Source organism: Lissotriton vulgaris, chromosome 1_1 (assembly GCF_964263255.1).
Source record: "Lissotriton vulgaris chromosome 1_1, aLisVul1.2, whole genome shotgun sequence".
In the NCBI taxonomy this organism is placed as follows: domain Eukaryota; kingdom Metazoa; phylum Chordata; class Amphibia; order Caudata; family Salamandridae; genus Lissotriton; species Lissotriton vulgaris.
Genome location: NC_141685.1, coordinates 1,629,082,389 through 1,629,107,130, shown reverse-complemented (window position 1 = coordinate 1,629,107,130; position 24,742 = coordinate 1,629,082,389). Strand labels below are relative to the sequence as shown.

The following is a 24,742-nucleotide window of genomic DNA, read 5'->3' as shown; positions in this document are numbered from 1 at the left end:
TTTGGGGGGAGGGGGGGGGTCCATTGGGGAGTTGGGGGGTAACCTGTATAAAAGAAAAATAAAAGCAGATCAGAATATCCTGCCGCGCAGTTACATTGCTAGGTTCATGGCCTGGCTTACATGCTACCACCTACCGCCGCCCGGCCTTCGGGTTGTGGGCTGATGGGCCGTGTGCACAGAAGTATGTTATTTGACGTAATGTCGTTGCTTTATTGAAGCTGTCGGCGCAACTGTTATATGCTATCATTGTCTGCGACAAAAATAAAGTTTAAAAAAAAAAAAAGTTCACCATCAGGTGTGGACTGGACACTGCGGACTCACTGGGTAGGGCGATTTCCACAGTGGCCCTCTGTCTCCATGCCTGGTTGTGGTCCACTGGGTTTTCAGGGGATGTTCAAAGTTCTCTTATGGATATGCCCTTTGATGGTACTCGCCTATTTGGCGATAAGGCAGATAGTGCGCTGGAGCGTTTTAAGGACTCCGGGCAACGGCCAAGTCCCTGGGTCTCTCCACCATGCGCCCGGCCATGTCTGCTTTTTGTTCCTTTCGTGGCCACGGAAGGGTCGCCCTGACAAGTTCGTTCAAACAAAAGCCTGCGCAGAACCAACCTCAGCGCGGACGTTCCCGCTGCGGCTGGACAGGGGGCCAGTGTGCGGGTCAGCCCACTTCCACTCCCGCAGCATCTGCCTCAAAGCCTTCCTAGTCCGAGCTTTGTTGTGCACCCCACGCCTGTGGGTGGCAGGATTCGCCATCACCTCACCCACTGGCGTTCTGTCACCTCGGACAGATGGGTGGTGCAAATCGTCCATAGGGGCTACTCCCTCCCCTTCGAGACTGTCCCGCCAGCCATGCCACCTCAGTTCCACCGCATGTCGGGGGATCACTTTGCGCTTCTCCAACAGGAAGTCATGGCCCTCTTGGCCAAAGGGGCCATCAAGCGCTTTCCTGGGCCAGAAGTAGTACGTGATTGTTATTCCCACTAATTTCTGGTCCCCAAGAAGGAGAAAGGGGGCCTGCGCCCCATCTTGGACCTCAGGAAGTTCAAGATGTTGACTCTGGCTCAGGTCTTGGCTGCCCTCAACCCTGGAGACTGGATGGTAGCATTGGACTTGCAGGACGCATATTTTCATATTCCCATCCTGCCGGTCCTCAAACTGAGATTTATAAAAATAAAATAAAAATCCATAACAAAATAAATAGATCTTTGAAAAATAGAAAGAAATTCTTGCATTGTTTGTATAAATATTCTTGGTTGTGCCCTCTCATAGATATTTAAGTTGTTGTATCTATAGCCTGAACTAAATCACCAAGAATAAGTATCTAACTTGTATCTAGCTTTACTTTTACCCTTTATGTATTTTCCCTACTGCTAGCAAGTTCCACTGTTTTCCGTACTGGTCCCCTTTTCCTCAACCCAGATGGGAGCCTATTCCAGGGCTCTGCATGCCATATTTGGGTCATCCCCTCTCCCTGGCGTGCCTTCAGGCCCCACCCGAGGGTAGGGACTCAGGTCGGGGGTTCGCCGGCGGGTTTGCCCTCGGCTCCGACCGAGTGCCACGACTGCGGTCCTGGAGTCACTGCGACGTCTGGACACAGCCCGATGGGCATCCCACTTTGACGTCTAGCCCTCCTGATGCGTCTTCGCACAGTCCTGCGGGGCTTCCTGTGTCATTGCCGGATGTGGCTTCTGCACGGAGTTCGACTCCTAGTCGAGTTTGTTCCTCCCGCAGGTTCCGGCCTTGGTGGAGGTCGAATCAATGCCGGCCAGGCACCGGGTGGATGAGCCCTCTACGGAGGCTATTGGCGCCGACCCGACCGGTCTTGACGTCTTTCAGTCCCCGGTTGTCCCTCTGCCGGAGGACGTGACCCCAGTGTGCTCCCTGCCCACACAGGTGTTACCATGCGCCACGGAGCAAAATCCCATGTGGCACTAGCTGGCTCATTTTTGTTGGGAGGACAGATTAGCCTGCAACCCTCCCAAACAAATGACTTGCTGTCTCCCCCTCGGATGGCCACGGAGGCCAGCATTGACTTTGCGAGGGCAGTTAGTAGGGCTGCACATGTCTGTCTAATGCAGCCGCCCGCGGTCTCCCTGCCTTCGGATCCTTTGTTGTATCTTCTTTAATTGGGATCGGTGGATGTGGAGCCTCTTTTGCCCTTTGGCATATGATGTCCTTCTGGGGACTTGGGCCAGACCCTCGTCTGGTGACCCTGTGGCTCGTAATGGGGGGGCATCACCACCCACCGGCTCTAGATGACCCTGCCTGTTTGTCCCTTCATCCTAGGGCTCATGGACTAGGCTAGACTAGGCTAATCTGCATCACTCTGCAGGGCAACTTGAAAATCCCTGTGCCCCTAGGAGGGTTAGCCAGGAAATGGAGATCGTTAAGCATCCCAGATTTTTTATCTACCTTGACTAACTCCCTTCCGACCCAGGATCTGGACATTAACCTGATGGATAAAGCATTCACTGACTGGCTTTCATCTGCCTGTGACGTACATGTCCCCCTAACAAAGTTTTCCCGCGCTCGCAGAATGGACCCCCTTAGGTGGTTTTCCACAGACCTAAAAATTCAAAAATTAGAACTCCGCCAACTAGAAATATTGACCTTCCCAAATTGGTGGAGCTTATGAACCGGGTAAAGTCTGGGTCTCCCAATGATCCCTGTCAACTGCATATACTGAAGGAAGTTTATTCTACACTACCTCAAGGAATACTCCCACTCCTGAATAGCTCTCTATCACAGGGAATAGTCCCCAACTCATTCAAAAATGCTATTTTGGTCCCATTAATTAAAAAACCGGGCGCGGACGTATCCATTCTCTCTAACTATCGCCCCATATCTCTCCTTACGTTTGGTGCCAAGTTGCTTGAAGCCCATGTGGCTAGCTGGATCTCTAACTTCATTGAGACATCCGACTACCTGGAGCCAAACCAAGCCGGGTTCCGCCAGGCACATTCTACCGAGGCGGTTATTCTTGCTGTCCTGGATACTTTAAGGTCCAACGCCGATAACGACAATCATCAGGCCCTTGTACTCTTAGACCTATCGGCCGCGTTCGACACGGTGGATCATACCATCTTATTACACCGTGTCGAACAAGCCGGCCTTAGCGGCTCGGCTCTCGCCTGGATTAAGTCCTTTCTGAAGGACCGATCCCAGGCAGTTAAGCTGGAGAATTTTATGGCACCCAAACTCTCCACTACATGCGGTGTTCCGCAGGGTTCATCATTATCCCCCCTCCTATTTAACCTCTACCTTAAACCATTGCTGCAGTCCCTAAAAAACAGGAAAGTCACCATCTACAATTATGCAGACGACTTGCAGCTGGTTTTTCCTCTAAACTCAGCGGACTCTGCTGAAGAATTCCAGTCCACTATGCTGCATATTCAGGGCTGGATGGATGAGAACCATCTAAAGCTTAACCCGGAAACCCTCCCTGGGAATAGTGCAACAAGTTGGGGCCCTCACTTTTGGCCATCCTCGATGGGGTCCCCTCCAAACCCTTCCCAGTCGGTGAAGAGCCTTGGGGTCACTCTTAACTCCGACCTCTCACTGAAAAGTCAGGTCGGAACAGTGATCTCTTCTAGTTTCTTCCAACTTTGAAAGATCAAGAAAATCGCCCATCTATTGACACACTCTGCCCTCATCCAAGTGGTAATCGCCTTGGTTCTTTCCCGCCTAGATTTCTCCAACTCTATATATCTAGGCCTCCCCCTTACTCTTTCAAAACGCCTTCAGATTGTCCAAAACCAAGCTGCGAGATTAATATTCAAAAGCAATCGCAGGAATTCGGCGAAACCTCTGCTAACCTCTCTTCATTGGCTTCCTATCGCTCACCGGATCACCTTCAAAGCGGGATGCTTAGTTCACAAGGCCCTCTATGGCAAAAGCCCAAGGTTCATTAATCATTTAATAAATAAATATGAACCGCCCCGTAACCTTCGTTCTGCCCACCAGTCCCTCCTTAAGCTGCCACTGTATAAAAGAAAACGTCTGGGCGGATGTCGATTCACTTACCTTGCCCCTAAGATATGGAACTCTTTTCCCCTGTCTCTCCGGACCTGTACTAATCTGGCGAAATTCAGGGCTGCTCTGAAGACCTGGTTATTCAAGCAAGCGCACGGTTAGGCTACTGTTTTACCTATTTTACAGTTTTATCATCTGCCTCATCCTAGCGCCATGAAACCTCTGGGTGACCGTGCGCTTGACAAATTCCGAATAACATAACATAACATAACATGGACTGGTAGTCCAGGCTGCGCTTCCTTCCTCTCCTCCACCGTTGCTTCCTCCCACTCTGGAGTCTAGATGGTTGGAGTCGTGTGGCCGCAATGTTTTTGCGTCCACTAGCTCCGGCCTTTGATCTCTAAACACAATCTGCGTGTTTGCTCTGGCTACTTCTGCCCTTTGGGACTCCGTTGAGCTACTCCTTCCCTCTTTGCCGGAGGGCCCTCATGCTGACCTGCTCCAGCTTGTTCGGGATGGCTGCGACATGGTGCCGTTTACCATCCGGTCAGCCATGGACACCACTGACTCCGTGGGTCGGGCTATGGTCAGCTCAGTTGCCCTGCGTCGCCATGCTTGGCTACGCGATGGCAGTTTCCCCGGAAATATTTGGGAGCAACTCAGATTTGCCCTTTGTTGGGGCCCATGTGTTTGACTGCCATGCCGAATCGTAGTCCAGCGTCTCTTTTCAGGATTTCATTGACTTTCGGGGTTTTAGTTCCCTATGGTGGATCTGTGTTTTCCTGTGCCTGTGTTGTCACTGTTTTTCTGTTTGTCTTTGGGTCCAAGAGGTTCGTCCGAGGCAGATTGTATGGCTGTTCAGCCAGAGATTTTTTCTCCTACTTTACTGCAGCTGGTCCAGCTGTTTGTGTTTCTTTTGACCTCTGCCTAAGAGCTTATCTCAAGAGGTTTCACTTGCTTTTATAGGAATGTGCCGTACTCTATGTGGGGTCTTCGTTTGCTTTTGTGTAACTGCTGTTCCTTGCCAAGAAGGTTCGGAGCCTCCTGTAGAGCTCTCTTGTTATTTTCAGCCCCCCTGGGGACTTTCCCATGGGTTCTGCTGCACCTCTCCCTGTTCCTTGCTTGCTGCTGTGGTGGTACATACTCTTGGTTGGGTCCCACGGACTGACGTGGCCCTCTTGCTGCTTCTCTAGCACTGCCTACGGTTGTTCCATGGCACGCTCAGCCGTCTATGTACGCAGTTGATTTCGGTGTATTTTTGGGGCTCTGCCGTTCCCGACTTGCTCCGGAGAGGTTTTTACGTCCCCCCGCCTTGCTTTGGATCCTCCTTTTGCCTTCCTTCTGCCCTATGCCCTGTTGACGTCTTGGGCGTGGGCACGTGTCCCTGGTGGGGGTGCCCCGGTCCGCTTCGGATCTGTCGCCCCTTGTGCTCCGTACTGTGTTTGTGTTATCATAGGGGACCCGTTGGGTTCCTTGAGCGAGTGTCTTGTATATGCGCACTTTTGCTGTGGCCTTCTTTCCTGGTGTTGAGACAGGCTTGGGGCCTATGAGTGGTGCACTTTTTATCAGAGCGGTCCGTTTTGCGCTGTGTCCTTGGCCTCCCTCGGGGGAGGGGTGGGGGGGGGGCCGACCTGGGTTCAGATTTCTATGGTCCTTGTCGCATACGGCCCAGGTGTTGTTCTCCTGGCTCCACAACGAGTTTAACCACATTCTCCGGATGATATCTAGATTAATCCTGTATACATATCTCCCCTTTCTCAGCCATTTTATGTCTGCATGTTACTGACTACTTCTTCTTGAAGTGTGATGGTCAGTATTCCCGCCTGTGTTGCGGGGGTTGTTTTTCCATCCTGATCAGGAGGTTGGGCCGCGCTCTTTGTAGCTGGACTTTTGTTCCGCTCCGGATCACAGCTGGTGATTCTGTTTCTACCTTTCGGACGCCTGTCTATTCTTTGGGAGCGTTCTTCTGGTTTACCTTTGTTTCTTTCTCTTTTCCCCAGTCTCTCCCTCAGGGGAGCTAGTCGTGGGCATGCTCAGCTTGTCGGTCGCCCTTGGTCCTTGTTTCCATGGGTATGATTGCCTGGTTGGCTGCCTGGTGCTGTGCCGTCTTCTCGGTCGGTCCGCACATGTTGCTACTTTGCTTCCTTGAGTTCCCCCTAGTGTGGTTTAGTTCTCAAGGTACACACTACTTGGTTCCGTGTACTCTTGCCCTTCACATCTATGAGCCTCCTGGTAGTCAGGGTTGTGTGTTTCGGCATGATGCCTCTGCCGGCCATGCCATTGGTTGGCATCCCTTCTCTGGACCTTTGTCTCTTTCGGACCCTGGGGTCCTCTCCTCAATTTCACTCTTTTCGTGTGTTTCACTCTTTTAGTGTGTTTTTAGATTAGATTTCAGTTTATTTTACAGTTGAAAAATTGAGTGTGAACATGGAGTATTGATTGTGCATATAGCATTTTTATTTTGTATCACCTTGTTTAAAATGTTGTAGATTGAAGTGGAATAGTAATTGTATCCTTTTTAACGTAACACCTTCTTCAAATGTTATTCGAAATCTGGGCTATTACAAGGAGATGTATTGGATGATTGGTGAGGTTTATGGTTGGATTGGGGTTATATGGATAAATGCGATTGATAGGGGGGGTGTATACTCGAGATGGTCGAACACATTTCCTCAAAACAGTTTTCGAAATAATCTTTTAAATGTACCACTTTTACTGTTGGTTTTATACTGCTACAGTGTTCTAAGCTTCTGATTCTCTGGAGGTCTACTCATGGGCGTCCGCAGAAATTTTTACCGGGGGTCTAACCTGGCAAATGAAGGGGCGTGGCTAATGTTAATCAATAGTGGCGGGGCTAAAATGGCAGACAATCAGGATCGGGTAATGCTCAAGCTGAGAAAAACAAGCATTGGCATAGACAATAGGTCTCGTCTTTGGGGCCTTATAAGTATTTAGTTATGCAGCAGGTCCTAAAGGCAAGACCTATTGGCTATGCCAGTACTTGTTATATCTGGGCATGTTGAGAGGCTAGGGGACTGGGTCTCGATGTCGAATTGGGAGCACAGCAATGACCTACTCAATTTGAATGCGTAGGTAATACAACCGGAGGCGTGAAATGAAAGGTTCACTACCAGGAATAACAGGAAGGTAGAAAGTTAGGCGGGTTAGAAAGGTAAGGAGGGGTAGAGGCAGGCATGGTGGTGAAGGAGAAACAGATGCATGCTAGGAGAGAGCTGTGAGGGAGGGAGGCGAAATGGGAAGAGGCACTGAAAGGTGGGTCGGGTAAAGACCGTAGTGAGGCAAACAGAAGGGTAGCGAGGGGTGAAGGGTAGACCAAGAAGTGAGGTGTAGAAGAAAAAGATTCAGGAGCAAAGACCGGTAAATCAAAGATGGAGAGGGGAGAATAATGCAGTCGTAGAACGTGAGAGGGCCCGGTAGAGAGAGGGTGAGGTGTGTCAGAGACAGGTAGAGACAGCTGAGGAAGAGGGAATAATAACGACTGAGGATGACAGGTGAGGTAGAGGGGTGCGTTGATGTAAAGGAATTGCAGAGATGTGTCAGAGAGATGTTACTGAAGAGGAAAATTAGTAGAGGTATTGAGAAAGGAGTAAGGTATTAAAAGAAGTAAGGGGGTGAACGGAGGTAGAACGAGTGGAAGGGGAGAGACCGTGTGATATAGAGGGATATGTGGCAGTGAGCGCGAGGTGTGGGGTACAGAGGGTTATGTTGTGGCAGTGAGCATGAGGTGTGGGGAACAGAGGGATATAAGGCAGTGAGCGCAAGGTGTGTGGTACAGAGCGATAAGGCAGTGAGCAAGAGGTGTGGGATACAGAGGGATATGTTGTGGCAGTGAGCGTGTGGTGTGGGGTACAGAGGGATATAAGGCAGTGAGCGCAAGGAGTGGGGTACAGAGGGATTTTGGGCAGTGAACGCGGGGAGTGGGGTACAGAGGGATATAAGGCAGTGAAACACAGGGTTGGACGTCCTGCCAGACTGGCAGATAGATATGTTATTGATACAAGATTGTGTCCGTTTTAGTGGGATCTGAAATCCGGGCTATGCTGCAACCTCAATTTTTGACTTGGGAGGATAATGCATAGATTTCTCCCCCCTAGTCCCTGACCCCCCCCCCCCCCCCCACCAAACTTCATTCAGAAGACCCCTTGCTCTCAGGCTACACAGTGTTAAAAAGGTCTTGGTGTACAAGACCTAGTTTGCCACTTCCCCTTAGGATGCAGCCTGCACTTTCACCTATGGCTGATTAAGGAAGGACTGCAAGAACCAGAATGCCATTGAGCACGAGTTTTTTAGGGGGTGGGTGTATTTACACACCACCTCTAGCAGTGGTGATGTCAAGTGGCACTCGAGGCAGAGCCTGTTCCGTTTCATGGCCTTAGGGAGAAAAACCCAATCATGGCACACAATACTGCTCTGTGTCCTCTGGTCTCGGCAGCGCATACCCAACCCGCTGAGCTGCCTCATTGGTTCAGGGTGGGATGTATGCTTTAGCAGCTCAACCTGGCCATTGTCATTCTATATGTGATAATCAGCCACAGACCGAATGACAATGGGTGGGAGGGGCTGCGAGGAGGAGTGTGAGGCGCCCCATCAGGGAGTTGAGGCCTCTGGCAGGGAACAGCTCTACTCCTGCAGGGCCCAGAATTACGGACAAAAGGCGACTGAAAAAGAATATATGCCGCAGTGGGGGCAAGGAGCACCCCTCCTTGCCCCATCCACCCTGCGGAGGCCCATGGGCCTACTTGCTGGAGAGGGATGTTTTGTTAATCAGATTTCTAGAGCACAGTATCACCTGGGAGGGTATCCTGGCGTTGAGCAGGTGTGGGTCTAGCCAAACCTAGGGCCCAGAGGGACTAGGGTAAGAGCCAGATCTTCAGTTTCTGACGGAATTCAAGAAGTGAGGAGGAGGCTCTTGTATGTAACAGCAGGTTGTTCTACTCTTTAGGAGTGATGTAGAAAGAGGGTTGACTGCCTGATCTGGTGTTATGTATCCGTGGGATGTGGGCAAGTAGGAGTCCGGACGAGCGGACGTGTCTGGAAGGTGTGTGACGGCAGATGTGATTGTTGAGGTATGCTGGGCCAGGGTTATGCAGTGCTTTGAAAGTGTGGGTGTGAGGCTTGATTGTGCTTGTTTGTGTGTGGGAAGACAGTGGAGCTCATTCAGTGTGTTATGATATGAGTGTAGTGTGGGAGGTTGAGAGTGATTCTTCCTGTTGAGTTCTGAATGGTCTGCAGTTTTTTGTTGACCCGGCATTGAGGGTGTTACCGGAGCCCAGCTTGCTTAAAGTCTCGACTGTAACAGTAGGTCACCGGCTCTGAAGCTTTGCCGCAGATTTATTAATGACCTCTTCGGAAGCTTGGGCTGCATAAGATACCACAAATGTCTTTCGCGTGTTTTTATATTAGTTTAAAAAATTGTTGCTGTGTTCCAGATTCGTGTCTGGGAATTACTCTACGTGAATCTGAGGAGTGGGGCTGTCACAGGAGAGCTGTTGTTAGACGTGCTACTATTACTAGTAAATGTTGTTTGCATATCCTACAAAGTTTTATTTTAATTCTTTTCATATTTTTTCTTTGCAGCAAAGAAGAAGCAACTCAGTGCCCTGAAACTACCCTGAACGGGCCTGCATGATGTCACTCAGCCCTGGCAGGGAGGGACATGACCATCCAGGCCGGGCTGCGTCTACTTCAGAAAACTACCTGCTGATGCAATTGGTGTCTGTAATTTTTTTATTTTTACTTTTTTAATTTTTTGGGGGGAAATGCTGCATTGTGGAGAGCACTTTCAGGAGAGACCGCATCAGAAATAGAAAAGAAGGAAACCAAGCCGCATCCAGACATGGAAGCCTTCTTTTTGTTGTAACTAAAGCTCTGAAACCGATTGTGTCATTGATAATGTAGCATTGCTCTCTCACCGGAGGACCTGCGCTTCGGACGCATCAGGATGTTGTCAGCCTGCTTCTCGCCCTGGCCCGTCCCCCATGTTCGGTCAAGTCTGTCTCTCTCGCCCTTCTGTGTTAGCCTCTTAAGATGTGTGTTAAGGCTCGTGGAAGGATGTGGACATTGCACACTGACCGCAGGAGGCACTTCCTCTCCCCACATGCCCCTCATGTGCCACCAAAGGTTCCGCTCAGAGCTGCCATTTTGGGGCTGCAGTTTGTAAAGCAATAACGCCTTATCAGACACCTTTCCGGAGGACCACTGATAAGGACTGGGGAGAGGCGCTCGAAGGTATTGAGTTGGACAGGGAGCTATCCTCAAACCGCCTGACCTCGGTGCTCCGGCCCATCAGCACCACTGTCTGAGGAATCGTTTGTTTTTGTTGGATGCCGATTAAGTGTGAATTTCGGACGCGAGCACTCATCAATGCAAGCCAGCGACGACTTGAGCATATGCAACAGGGACAGAAGCCGGGATGTCCTCACAGGGCCTCCGTCCACAGGGTCGCTGCCATAGATGGACAGCACGAAACATGACATTTTGCACAAACAACGTACCAGGGACATGCTAGGTTTTCCTATATCTCATGCAGTTTTGGGTTCACATGGAATTATTGCGGGGTGGGACAGTCAAGGCGATGAAGAATATCACTCTTTCTGGTTTTCAGTGAATGCAGTTTTCAAGAAAAAGGTTAGTATGTATGCAAATATTCCACTATTCTACCACCCTAGAGCACACTTTGCCAGGCCTTTTTGTTGCTCAGCTCTCTAATCAGAGAACCACAGTGGAATGCACCGAATGCAGGGACAGCATGCTGAGTGAGGCTGCCTGCCGCTCAAGAGCATGCACGGCAGACGTGAGGTGGCATGCTTTGAATGGGCTGCCGATCTTCACCTTGTGACTGCAGTTTAATGTGTAATCTCCATCCAGTGCCAGAGGGGCCTGGATACAGCCCCTGCACACCCTTAGGGTTTGCACTTGATTGGAAAACGCCTCAAGTTTTAGACGGGATGGGTCTGTGCGACATCTGCAGTGAACTCCACAGGTCATTTGTTTCCACAGCAGTCCGTGCCTGTTCCTTATGTGGGGCCGTGCATCTGACCTCTTGCAAATAGAGCCTCTGGAGGTGTGACGTCAGAGAGCCGAGATGACGTGGGGTGGGATTGCTTTTAATGATGATTTTAACGATTGCTATCTAGGTACTTTCAGAGGCACTGGTACATCTTACGTTTATTGGTGTATTATGGAAGCAATAAGATGTGTTGTGAAAAAGGAGGCCTTTCTCCTCATGGGTTGAAACCCTCCGTTGCACGCTTTGTACAGTGCATTAATTGGTAAGATATATGTATTTTTTATATAAAAGAGAAATGTTTTATGAGCATGCAGAAAGGACCTAAGTTCACTCACCTGCTCCTTTTTCCCATTCAAAACTGTAATTTTCATCCTTGGGAGCAGAGTGATGGGCACCTTTCTGCCCCACGCGAGGCTTGTTTTCGAGAATCTCATAGGCCACGATGGAAAGGGTCCCCGAACCCTGGCTTGACCGTAAGTTGAAGGGGTTAGTCATCCCTCCAGTGTCGGTCGCCGTGGCAGGTTTCCACACAGTATGGGAACCCAGGGAAGGAAAGCTACAAACTTGAAGACTCCGTTATAGGTCAGTGTTGTATAATTTATCAATCACCCATGAGCCGTTACCCTCCAAGGGGAGGAAGACCTGCCACCAAAGCACTGCAGCTGCTGCAGTAACCAGTCCGTAAAATCTGTCCATATGCCTCTTTGAAAAAGGTTATAGCTAAATTCTGTGCCATGGCTGCTTGTTGACCAGTGTTATGTAGGTGAGCGTTTCCCATAGAGGAATACCTTAAATGAATGATGCCGCTGCAGCCCGTTTGGTAGCCCCACCGTGGCCACCTAGGGCAGATCATGGAGGATTCACAGTGCAGAGCTACACCTTTTAATGCCAAAACTAAATGTTTATTACACCACTCCAGTTAATCTGGATTTGTTATAAAATACTCTGTTTTTAAGAGCACATTCCCATGATACGAAGCAATCTGTAAACCTATGGTGGTGTAAACTTTACAGTGCATCCCAAAAAAACAATACATTCTGTTTGACAGCTTGCTTAGCATTCTGCGGAATTGTATTTGAAATAATACTGCTTTTTGGCAACACAGTGTTGCAATTCAGTGAGATAGGAAACCTCATTTTAATTGTATTGCATGATTAAAAAAAAATTGGGGGGGGGGGGGGCAAGGAGGGGGTGTAACTCCGCTTCCAAAGGTTTTGTGTTGCCATTAAACACTTTGAAACTGAGGGGTGATATAAATGTGCCATGAAAGTGTACATTGGTTACCAGGACTGCTGAGGCTTGAAGATTGCTTCAAGGCGAAAGTAGTTTGCATACAGTCCTTTCTGGGATCTTGTGTTCATGTCCTGTAAATTCAGAACGGGCATTGACTCAACAGCATTTACCCAAACGTTTAGTGTAGGTCTACTATAGCTACATTTAACCTTTATTTTTTATGTTGAGAAATGGATATTATGGGATGTTTTGTTCCTTCTGTCCGAGACACGGTTTTAAAAAATATATATTTTTACATTTTAAACGGAAGTCAAATTCAAGATGGCTGAATTTCAGTCAGAACTATTAAGTCGATAGCAGCATAGAGGGAAAGAGATCATACTGTTCGGATGGGAAGGGATACGTTTGTACTTGACGTCGATTAGTTTCCTGGGTTACCACTTCAGCCTATTAACCAGTCACAAGGCCCATTTCCTGTTTACTTTTGATTTTTTATTAAAAGAGTATTTTGGCTGCATTTTCTAGAATAATTGAGACGTTTGTAAAGTACAACTTCATTCATTTTCCTTTTTTCACGGACTGGGAGGTCAGGGAAATCCTCCAAAATCCTAAAATTGTCACAGGGTGGATGTCGGCCATCCTAAGAGTAGTGACGTGTTCATGCAAACTGCATGAACTTCTTTCCAACAGAGCACAGCAGACCTTCAGTATTATGCGTATTGCAACTTCTGTCGTGACCTATAATTTTGCAGAGCTCATCACCCCTTGTCTGAGCTCCACAAAGGGTAGCGGGATTTAAACAATAGTGTGTTATGGGAGGACATTTTTGTTGAATGCAGTTATACGACAGCACCTTGTGCAGCTCCATTTTGAAAGAGTATGGAGGGCACTGGCCTTGCCAGCTGTTGACGCTCACCATTCACACTGTGTGTTTAGTCTCAATCGGACATGTTCGGACACAGCTGCTCTGCTTAGGGATGTTATGAAACCTGCATTTGCTGCCAACCATGGAATCAGTGCATTCCACGTTCTGTTTGTCTCATTATATGGGGTAGATTATTTCTTTAAGTTAATGCATTAATAACAAAAGAGCTCTGGGAAACCGGCGAGCCTAAAAGCAGCAAAGGAGGTGGGGAAAGTGTTAAAATTCACCTCTGTCCCAGTCTCTCTTTAGGAATCTGTTTAAACGTGTATATACTAACATATTCTTATCTTGGGGAGTATGACAATCGTGTTGTGTGTGTGTGTGTGTATATAGATAAGTATCTATCAACATTATACATATAATACTATATGTATTTATGTACACACATGTATTAAATGTGTATAAAATGTATGCATACTTGCGCATCTAGTCAGAAAGCTGTGGTATAATGATTCTTATGGAATTGCCAGGGCTTTCCGTAAATGTGTAATTATGTGTAAGGCATAAGCAGAAACAAAGCCAGGCCTTCTGGGGTGGACACAGAAGCATGTACAAAGATTGCAAATATAGATGTGAGACAAGGGGGGCGTGGCTAAGCACGCAATGGCGGAGGACGCGTTAGGGTAGAGCTCCGTGCCAAGCTCCCCTTCCCTGAGCCGTTTCTCCGCCAAATTTAACCTTAGCCGCCCGAAACTGCTGGCGGACCCTCCCGGAGCTCTCCTCGGCAATCTGGCCGACTTTTGTTTCGGGGCTCCGACGAGGCTGACCCCGACCTATCCTGCGGACCTCCTGCGGGATCCGCTGACACCTGGCCGGCGGGGCAACTGCGAGAGACCGAGGCTTGGGCCCAGCTCACAGGCCCCAACTGGTAGGCCACACCACACTGTCCGTGGCCCCCTGGCCGGCTGCTGCCGCGTTGTGGGCAACCTCCGGTGGCCCGGCGATCGCCTTGACCCGCAGCAGGACTCCAGCGGAGGGCCCGGACCAAGCGGGAAGTGGGCCCCCAGCCCCCACATCGAGGCCGTCGCGCGACTGCTGCCCTGCGAGCTGGCGGGCTCCTTGGACCTTCGGAGGGCACATCTGGGGCACATCTGGGGCAGGAGAGGCGTGGAGATCAACCCCGGAGAGGCGCCGGCGACGTGGCGGCCCCGACCAGCGGGGGCCCCTCTACGAGACACTGTGCAGCCATCGGAGCCACCCGGTGAGTCCCTCCTGCGCCCACCAGCATAGAGGAGCCCACGCGGAGCGATAGCCCGGGCATTGCGGCCCCAAGACCCGCAGTACAGCAGACCGTCCCTCCCCTCGCCTGGACGCCACACCACTGCCGGAGACAGGCTGACCGCCCCCCCCTGAGACGGAGACACGCGACGGTGTGCCCCACGCCGGGCCCGCCTGCGGGGCCCCCCCACGGGGACAATCACTGCCTGAAGGTCAGCGAGGCACACGAGAGGCTGTGACCCGGGCCGGAGCCGGTGGTCGGACCCGTTCGCGACGCCTGGACCCCTCGGACTCACGCACAGTGCCGGCCCCCCCGGCCCCCACTACAACTGAGGCGGAGTGACTGGGCCGCGACCCACTAGCGCTCCGGGGGGCAATCGGCGCGGTCGCGGACCGCCAGGGACGAGCACGGGCGAAGGAGGGGACAGGACCCCCCCGCCTGCGCCGAGGCCCCCGCGCAAGGCCGCCCGCTGGAAGACCCCCCCCCCCTAGGGGACAACAATGACGGCCTAACCAAGGGGTCCAGCCAGCACTCGCGGGGCCCCAACCCAGAAACGCAGCGCTTCAGGGGACACCGTCGCTGGAGCAACGCCAGGGGCCGACCCTGCAGGACAGGCGCCACCCGCACATGTCCGGGGGAGTGCGGACCCGCACCGGGACCGGAGGGGCCCCGCCGAAGGGGAAGACGGACAAGCGGGTACACAAAATGGCCGCCGAGCAACTGGCTGCGAGGCTTGACAGCGTGCTGGCAGCGGTGGAACGGATGGAGCAGTCCCTCCAGCAAACTAGAACCTCCCTGGAGTCCAAAATTGATGGGGTCGCAGTGGACCTGACCCTCCTGCGTGATGACCATAGGAAATTGTCCGACCGAACCAAGACCCTGGAAGGCGCAGTGAAGGAGATCGAGCCCAAGGTCACCCAGACTGACAGACACGTACAGGACCTCCTGAACAGAGTGGAGTTCCTGGAGGACAGGGCTGAGGACGCGGAAGGGAGGGCGAGACGCAACAACATTAGACTTGTGGGGGTTCCGGAGAAATGGGAAGGGACCCGCCCGGCCGAACATGTGGAAGAATGGCTACGGACACTCTTGCCCGAAGGCTCGCTGTCACCGCACTTCGTCGTGGAGCGCGCACATCGGGTGCCAACAAGACCCTATACCACCGGCGCCAACCCGAGGCCGCTGCTCTTCAGGATACTGAATTATAGGGACAGAGACACGGTGCTGCGAGAGGCACGGCGATTGGGCGAGGTGCGCATAGACAACGCGTCGATCATGTTCTTCCCCGACTACACCATCCAGGTGCAGCGCCAGAGGCAAGACTTCATGGCAGTGAAGAGGAGACTACGCACCGCGGGCCTCAAGTACTCCCTGCTATTCCCTGCCAAGCTGAGAGTGGTGGCGGGAGATAGCACTTACTTCTTCAACACACCCGAGGAGGCAGACGAGTGGCTGGACGGAGGCACGGACACGGCACCGAAACACTCTCGCGGAGGCGAGACGAGGGCCAGGCCACGAGCACCGAGACGACGCCGCAGGCACAGGACCCAACAGTCCCAACGCGCGGAGGAGGGAGCGGGACTCTCCCCCACACTGGACCAGATGCTCCGAGAACAACGCGATGCACTGCAGAAGGTCTCCCAAATAAGCAACTCATCCTCCCTTGAGACGGCCCAGGAGGACGGCCAACAACCGGTACCCAGCGACGACGACGAGGCCATATACGGGATCCCGAACTCACAGATCTCGATGGAACTGCCCATCGTCACGCCGCAAACCTCAGACTTGATCCACTGACCCTACGGGGGATGTCTGCATTGGCCTTGCCATGACGAGGGAGGGGTTGGCAATGGTCGCCTGGACGATGGCGCGCAATCGGCGCCCGCCACTGCTGGGGCCACCCCCCCCCCTTCCAGCTGATCGAACTGTGGACACCTGGAACAGTGAGTAATGCCCTTATGGCACTAGTGGTAAGCTGGGAGGGCGCTGAAGGGGTGGTCTTTTAGCGCGCATATGCGCCTGGTCGCACACAGGATGGGCGATTTGGAGCATTGGATCGCAGTGGGCGGCCACTATTGTCCAGTATTGTATGGCTCAGGGAAGCGGCCTGCTTCCCCTAAAACTGACTATACATACATCCTGCCGAACTTGTGCTTAGCACACACTGCCCCTTGAACAAAGCAAGAATGTTCCTCTCTCTTGAGAGTATGGACGGTGGCCCGTTCCGCCACTGCCCTTTTGGCATTTTAGTGGGGTTAGCCCGCTGTTGGTTGTTGTTCTTTACTGTTTTTTTTCCCTGTCCTTATGTTTTCCCAAACTTTGCTGAGTGTACTGTGGGGGGTGGGAACGGAAGAGCTGGGAGAGCCACTGCTGGGGCCTTTGGTGATGCCGCTGCTAATGGGAGGGTCAGGGGGGAATGTACATTGCTGCAATGTCTGCCATAAAAATATGCACGTGGAACATTAGAGGTATGCACACACCCGCGCGCAGGTACCAAATCTACTCCTACTTGAAGAGGCAGAACGTGCAGGTCGCGCTATTGCAGGAAACACACCTGAGTGGGGCGGAGGTGACAGCGCTGAGGCGGAGATGGAGGGGACAACTGTATGCCACTGAATACTCCTCGTACGCCCGCGGGGCGCTGCTATGGGTAAAGCCGGGAACCCCCTTCGTAATGACGGACGTACACATAGATGCGGAGGGGAGGTATGTCCTGGTGAAGGGTCGCGTAGACGGGCAACCAGTGGTCCTGGCGTCCGTTTACGCTCCAAACACGGATCAGGGCACCTTCCTGGCGCGTCTCTCAGGGAAATTAGCGCCCTGGCACGGCGTCCCATGGATCCTGGGGGGCGACTATAACGCGGTACTAGACCCAGTGCTGGACCGTTCGGCCCCGCCGAGGCCAGAGGCGACACCCCAGGGGGCCACGAGGGCACTCACACAGTGGGCGGCGCAGTGGGGTCTGAAAGATGCATGGCGCGCGCACAATCCGAACACTAGGGTGTACTCGTACTTCTCGGGAGCACATGCATTACATGTTCGCCTCGACAGATACATGGTGTCAGCGGACATGTTACCCCATATCACTGACTCACAATACCTGGGTAGGACACACTCCGACCACAACCCCCATACACTGCACATGGCCTGGGAACGCCCGCGCCCGCCAATCCCCGCGTGGCGACTGCAACCTGCATTACTGCTAGATGCCCCCTTTAGAGATTCCCTGCAGGCCAGCGTAGCGCACTACTTCGAAGACAACTCAGATACAGCATCCTCCCCGAGAGTAGAGTGGGACGCATTCAAGGTGGTGGTGCGGGGACATTGCTTGAGCACCCAGGGGAGCATACGGTGGAAGTTGGAGGAGGACTTGCGCAGGGTGGAGGCGGACCTACTCGGCGGGGAGCAGGAGGCGGTGGAGGGTGCAGGTGACCGGCTGCAGGCGGCCCGGGCGGAGCACGAAACGCTACTGGAACGGCTGCGGCACGTCAACTTTGCGGCCCATTCGGCACGAGTGCACCAGCACGGTGACAAGCCTGGCAGGCTATTGGCCTGGTTAGTCAGGCAGGAGGAACGCACGGAGCCGGTCTCCGTCATCCGCACGGCTGAGGGAGAACTAGTGTACACCCAAAATAGGATACACCAAGCGTTTGTGGGACACTACCGGGCCCTATACAAGTCGCAACTGAGAGTAACGGCGGCCTACATAGCAGAATACCTGTCGGACATCCCGCTGCCCTCCCTCATAGGCTCACAACAGGACGCCCTGGGGGCGCCATTCTCCGCGGACGAAATACGCGAGGCCATCTTCGCACTGTCCAACGGCAAATCACCTGGCCCGGATGGACTGCCCGCCGAATTTTTTAAGGCGTGTTCAGACACGCTGGTTCCGGAGTTGCTCAAGTTGTACAATACAGCAATGGAAGAATCAGCACTCCCAGACTCGCTCAACGAGGCAAACTTGGTCTCGCTGCTGAAGCCGGGCAGAGATGGCGCACTCATGGGGTCCTATAGACCGTTGGCCATGCTAAATACTGATTATAAAATTTTCACCTCGCTCCTGGCCCGCCGCCTGGCCCTCGAGGCACCTACTTTGATACACGCCGATCAAAATGGCTTCATGCCGGCGCGGAGCACGTCTCGTAATCTACGCCGCCTCTTCCGGATTCAGGAAGCGGCTCTGACGCATTGGCCTAGATCGGGGTGCCTGGTCCTGGACCTGGAGAAGGCCTTCGACTCGGTGGAATGGCCGTACCTGGGAGCCGTGCTGGACAGATTTGAGGTGGGAGATGCATTTGCCGACATGGTCGGTCTGCTCTACCAGAGACCCAGTGTCCGAGTGAGGACGGGAAGGCTGCTGTCGGAGAGGATCGGGGTGCGCAGAGGCACCAGACAAGGCTGCCCCCTGTCCCCCCTCCTCTTCTCCTTAGCCATCGAACCACTAGCAGCTCTGCTACGGGACAGAGGAGCGGAATGGGGGATCCCATTGGCTGACGGAACGCACATAGTCTCACTCTACGCAGACGACCTGCTGCTTTATGTGCGGGACCTCACCGCGGTGCCAGCCGAGCTATCGGACATCTTCCAGACCTTCGCAGAGGTCTCGGGCCTCAGGGTCAACTGGGCCAAGTCCGGGGCATACTCGTTTAGCCGTGATCAGGAGGAATGCGATGTGCATCTTGGAGGGGCCAGGCTCGCTTGGTACCCGACCACGTTTAAATACCTAGGACTGCACATCTATAGAGACCCACAGGACTTACTAGAGGGCAACCTGGTGCGCGCCATTTCTTCTCTGCGAGCTCAGATGTCCTTCTGGAAAACCCTCCCGCTGAACGTGCCCAGCCGCATCGCTCTTACTAAAATGATAGCGCTCCCTAGGCTGCTATACTACTTCGCGAATATCCCCACGTATGTCCCCACGCGGATATTCCGCGATCTGGAATCAATGCTCCGTGGCTTGATCTGGAACACGGGACGACCTCGAGTGGCGCTGGCTAAACTGTACTCCCCGACCACGGAGGGAGGATTGGCTGTCCCTAACATGGAGCTGTATTACCTGGCCGCACAGCTCCAATGGGTGACGTACTGGCTCAGCGATGCACATCTGGACGATACGGCCACTGCGGACTACCAGTGGACACATCCCCAGACCTGCGCCCTGTTTCACCCATTGACCAAGGGACCCCGTCCCCTGCCCATGCATGTGGCCGTGGCCCGCAAATGTTTTCTCCGCAGTCTGAAGCTGACGCACAATACCAGGCCATATGCTCCTGCCCTCCCCCTGCTGGGCACCCCCAGGAGGAGCGGGATGGTTACGCAGCGCAATCTGGACCACTGGGCCACGGCTGGAGTAGAGACCATGGGTGACCTGTACTCTGACGGAGCCCTGCTCTCATTTGCGGAGTTATCTGACACCACGGGACTCCCGGCCGGGCAGTTCCTACTCCATGCATCGGTACTGCGGGCATACACTGCCTCCTGGGGTGACATCCAGGATGAACCGCCGATGCACCACCTGGTCCAATATCTACATGTAATGGGCAGAGGCTCGCACATCACGCATTGGTTGGCGCAGGCGCTTCTTATCCACACGCAAAAACCCACGCAGCTGATTAGGGCTAAATGGGCGGCGCACCGTGGGAGGGATTGGACGGACAAGGAGTGGAACCTAGTACTGGCTAGCCCCGTGAACATCCCCCGCAATTCCCGCTTCCGTGTCATCCAACTATACATCTTGCACCAGGCATACCTAACGCCAGATAGAATAAACAGATACTTCGCAGTCGACACTGCTGTTTGTCCCAGATGTGACCTGTTAGGCGCAGATATCCTGCACATGCTCTGGCACTGCCCAACCCTGACCACGTACTGGGGGGAGGTGACCTCACTCCTGAATCACAGCACGGGCCCGGGCCTGCCGGACACGTGGGAGGCGTGCATCCTCGGCCTCTATAAAAGAACCAAGCTAAACAAAACGCAGGCACGGTTCTGGGACCTGGGCCTCGTTACGGCCAAACGGCTGATTACGCGACACTGGAAGCGGCGGGAACCGCCTACCCCGAAACACTGGTTCGCATCCTTTACAAACTGGGCCAGGGCGGAAGGCACGGCGCTCCACCGGGAAGAAATAGCGGGCCTGCGGCAGTTCCCGATAGCTCAGCTCTGGGATGGCATCCTGGGGTCCCTGAAGGGGGAGGGCACTGTCAGAGGGCTCACGCAGACTGGGTGAGGCCGGAGGTGGGTCACAGGGGCTAATGCTGTATCGCAGGAATCACCGCAAGCGGCGCCACCCCCCCCCTGACGCAGACGAGAAACAGCCAGCGCGTAAACCTCGGATACGACCCAACGCCCACGCAGGCGCCCATCAGCGGTCATTGCCCAGCAGCGCGCCCCAAGCACAGAGCTGCTGACATCGCCCCCGCAAGCACACTCCACCCCCCACCCCCACCCACTATCACATATATGTTTACATGTTTGTAGTATCGGACCCCTGCTCACGGACGGTGGCCTCTCTGCCCCCTCGTGTTGAAGTAGGCAGAAGCCGCTGACGGCACTACAGATGGCGGCTGCAGGCGAGGACGCTGATAACCACACCGACAGCGAGGCTCCTCAGCCTGAACGCCACATGCTCCACTAACAAGGCCGGCGACCGATGACACACCATGGCCCGCAGGGGCTGTCCCACTCCAAGTTCAGGCACACTTGCGCGCGCACACCTCTGACCTCCAGTTGCACTGTAACAGCATCGGCAACCAACACACCGTACAGAGGTGGCACCTACTAACACTGTGCCTGTGGGACAGACTTCGAGCGGGGAAGTCGCGATAGGAACATTGGGACACACCGATACGAACTGTTTTGTTTAGTTTGCCGATTTCATGGCTCAGTTCTGGGAAAAAAAAGAAAAATAAGACGTCATTTATGGACTTTTCCTTTCTTGACTTAAGAAAATGTGATCATCTTCTCCATGTCCTAGCACACCGGGGACACAAGGGACGCAATGACATGCCCTTTTTATGATGGCCCACACCCCCACGTTTACCGTTCATTTGCAGCCGGCCCGCTGGGTTGTAGGCTTTGCTATGTGTACTGTACCTTTGAACATTAATAAACGTCTTACAAAAAAAAAAAAAAAAAAAAAAAAAAAAAATAGATGTGAGACAAGGATAGCTACTGAAGTTGATAAGACGTGACCTTGTATGCTGTGTTGTGAAGGTACAAACAGGAGAGTTTCCAGGATATTAAGTCAAACTAGCTGGGGGAGGGAGTACGGCATTGGGAGAGGGAAATGTCTGATTTCATTTTCTAGTCTATGGTTTTAGCTATAAATGTTCTAATAAGATGATTTACCCATGTCTCCAAATGAAAGATTCGATTGTTGCAGTTCAGGGTCATAACCCTGTTAAAGTAAGTTTACCAGATGACTCCATGTCATAGGGTGCACAATTTTCCGGTCCTTTAAAAATATAATTAATTCTGAGTGGGTTTTAAACTTGTTTCCTTTCAACTGAACCATTTGGACTAACCTACCTGAAGACAGTGATTTGTAAAAAGAGAGGCTAGGTCTTGGAACATGGTGCACTTAAGCTCTATATTCATCTGGTAACTTCGTAGAGGCATCGCATTGATAGCATCACTATGTTTTGCACTTGTTTGCTTGCTTTTCGCTTCAACTACATGTTTTCTGGAAGCCAAGAAACCAAGAGATTCCAATAGTAGTTGATTTGTGAACATGGAACATTGCCAGTTCAGCCAATACCACGCAATCCTCTGAGTAAATCAATCAAAGTGTGTTTCGTGTGAAAACCACAATCCGGATGACTGAAACCGTGATCAAGAATGGCCAAGGCTGAAGGGTTGGGTTTCATACATGAATAACGTTTTCTCTTGCATGACCACTCTGACCCAACAGAATCTTAGCTCCTCTATGTCATAATTATATAATTTGTATGTATATTATTTATATATGGTGAACTTTGCCAAATGTGAGCGGAGTGTTGTGCAGGGTTAAACGCAAGGATACAGTCAACAAGCGATTGGAGAAGGAGCTGGTGTCTGGGACAGAAGTGCACCACTCTGGTGCAGTGTTCTGTAAAGGAGCCGTCTTTAAAGCTTTCCTAAATTGGAGCAGATATGAGGCAGTTGTAATGAGCACAGAGACGTTTTTCCAGATTCTCGGTGCATCCACCGAAAAGTCGTGTTGCCTTGTTTTTTATTTGTTTTACGCTTCCTTTTCTTCAGTCTGATTGTAAAATCTATTCATAAGTTATGAAATGCTGACTTTAGGCACATAATTTGTAGAGCTGTGCACTATTTGTGTGAAGCCCTGGTTACCTTTCCCTCCTCTTCTCTACTGAGTGGTAATACATGGGCACCTGTCTTTTAAATATTTCTACTCCATCAGTTGAACAAGTCCTGCTTCATTTCCAGGTCATTGTCGAAGTTTTAATTCCAGCGCGTTACAACAAAATCGCCTACATTTCAATCTATGATTGTTACCTGACAAGTGGCCCCTGGCATATTTTCACCCTTTACTTCATTTATGCAATGCGTGTTTGCTCTGTGTCCCTCTAAACACACAATCTTTTCAAAGTCTTTTTTGGACATACCTGGCCCACATTTATTAGCTGTATTTAATATACAAACTATCTTCACTTATTGTCAACTGCTGCTTCTAGTTCTCTAGTGTAGCGTTCTCGTCACAAGTGTTTATTAGCCTGTTTCCTCTTGGATGTAGATGTGGCTTGAGAATGGCAGGCCTGATAGTTGGAACATGACACCTTGTTATAAGTTTTGAAAAACATTCTTCCTTCCCAACATACATGTTTCATCTCATGATCTCATTCTTGGAATCGGTTTCAAATAGGGTATGTGGAATCAAAAGTTGAACTTGAGATGATCCTAAAATTGGATCCCGATTGGCTGACTTCACCTTTGTCGGTCCAGAAAGGAGCATTCCTATTATATCTGAAATTAATTGCTGGAATGCACCAAATATATAGATTTTTAGAGCTTGAGGCACAGGGTAAGAGTGATGTCTCATAAATGTTCAGTGTGTGCTCTTATAGAATTCTGCCTGCATTACTTGGCAGCTATCACCTTCTACTGGAGGCAGCCTTCTGCACAGTCTGCAGACCCAAAGCTTCAGATACACATGAGGCTATTTAGGCTACCGGCCACTATCTTTGCATTTTTGTGATACCCATGCTCTTTTTGTTGTGTCCCTGGCGTTTGTCTCTCCACCTGTAAAAATGTATATGTCTACTGTTGCACCTTATTGGAGATAGTCAGGGCACCGTTCTTCTAGTCTCACCTGCCACAGTTATGTTTATGCCAAAATGTCAAGGTTGTCAGGTATGTAAATGAGAGGCCCTTCACTGTAGTGAAGTTGCAGCTGATAAATCATCAATCTTTTACACCCTAGGCCTCACCTAGTCCTTTGTAATGAAAGGAATAAGTACACAGTGATGGCAAGTTGTGCCCTGGGTATTCACAGTAATTTTAGAAAGTGTGGGTCAACCAGTTCTCTCAGATTTTCATTGGGTTCTGTATTATTAAGCCTTTAACTGGAGGTGCTATTTAAAAACAAGGAACTCTTGTTGCTGGTTTGAGAAATTAGACATCTACATATTACTGGCAAGGCCAACATCTGTATGAAGTTGCTGTTTTGTGGTGGTTTGTCCAAAGGAGGCATAGATTAGCAGCTTGTATTTGTATGTGGTATTTAAAAAGTGCAACATACATACTTGCTGGAATATATTTGCGCTAATACCAGAGTGGTTGGACTAGGCTGCTCATTTTATTGCAGAGTTATACTGCTTTGTGTGGGGTTTCGCCTCCTGTGTTTTTATGGCACAGACAAGCTGAAACACAGCATATCGGCCAAGATTTCCCTAGTACTTAAGAAGCAGTGGCTCATGGAGTCAATAAATAAGATTTTTTTATGTTGGGACAGTTAGGCAATTCCTGGACCTACCAAGGAAATTTGTGTGGTATCTCTGTAGCCATGCTGTAAAAAGTTTGTAAATCCCTTGACCATCCGATATCAAATTATATCATTTTTTTGTTATGAGCTATTTGTTGCCACCGTTTCTCATATCTGAGAATCTAAAATAAGTTTTAATAATAACTTTAGTATTTCATATTGCATTGTTTTATGTGATGTAACAAGTGCTACTAATACCCAGTTAAATGGATTGACTTTCTCCAACCTCAAAAAAAGATAATGACTGAGTCAACATCGAGGGTATTCGAACTTGTACAGATCACTCGGTTCACTGGCAAGTGTTCAACTCAAGAAGCCTTCCTCCCAGCTTAATCAAGTCCTCCACTATGTCCAATTTAGAACAGACTTTTTCGCTAGA

The 24,742-nt window shown here is 51.3% G+C and overlaps 1 protein-coding gene across 1 annotated transcript in view; it reads left to right on the top strand.

Moving 5' to 3' along the window:
* PPP6R2 (protein phosphatase 6 regulatory subunit 2) overlaps nt 1–12,166 on the top strand; it is an 876,013-nt gene extending 863,847 nt beyond the window's left edge. The window contains exon 25 of the mRNA XM_086918845.1: nt 9,570–12,166. Within this exon, the coding sequence (XP_086774971.1) occupies nt 9,570–9,621 (52 nt within the window). The 3' untranslated portion in view covers nt 9,622–12,166. The remainder of the gene's footprint in view (nt 1–9,569) is intronic.
* The last annotated feature ends 12,576 nt before the right edge of the window (nt 12,167–24,742 follow it).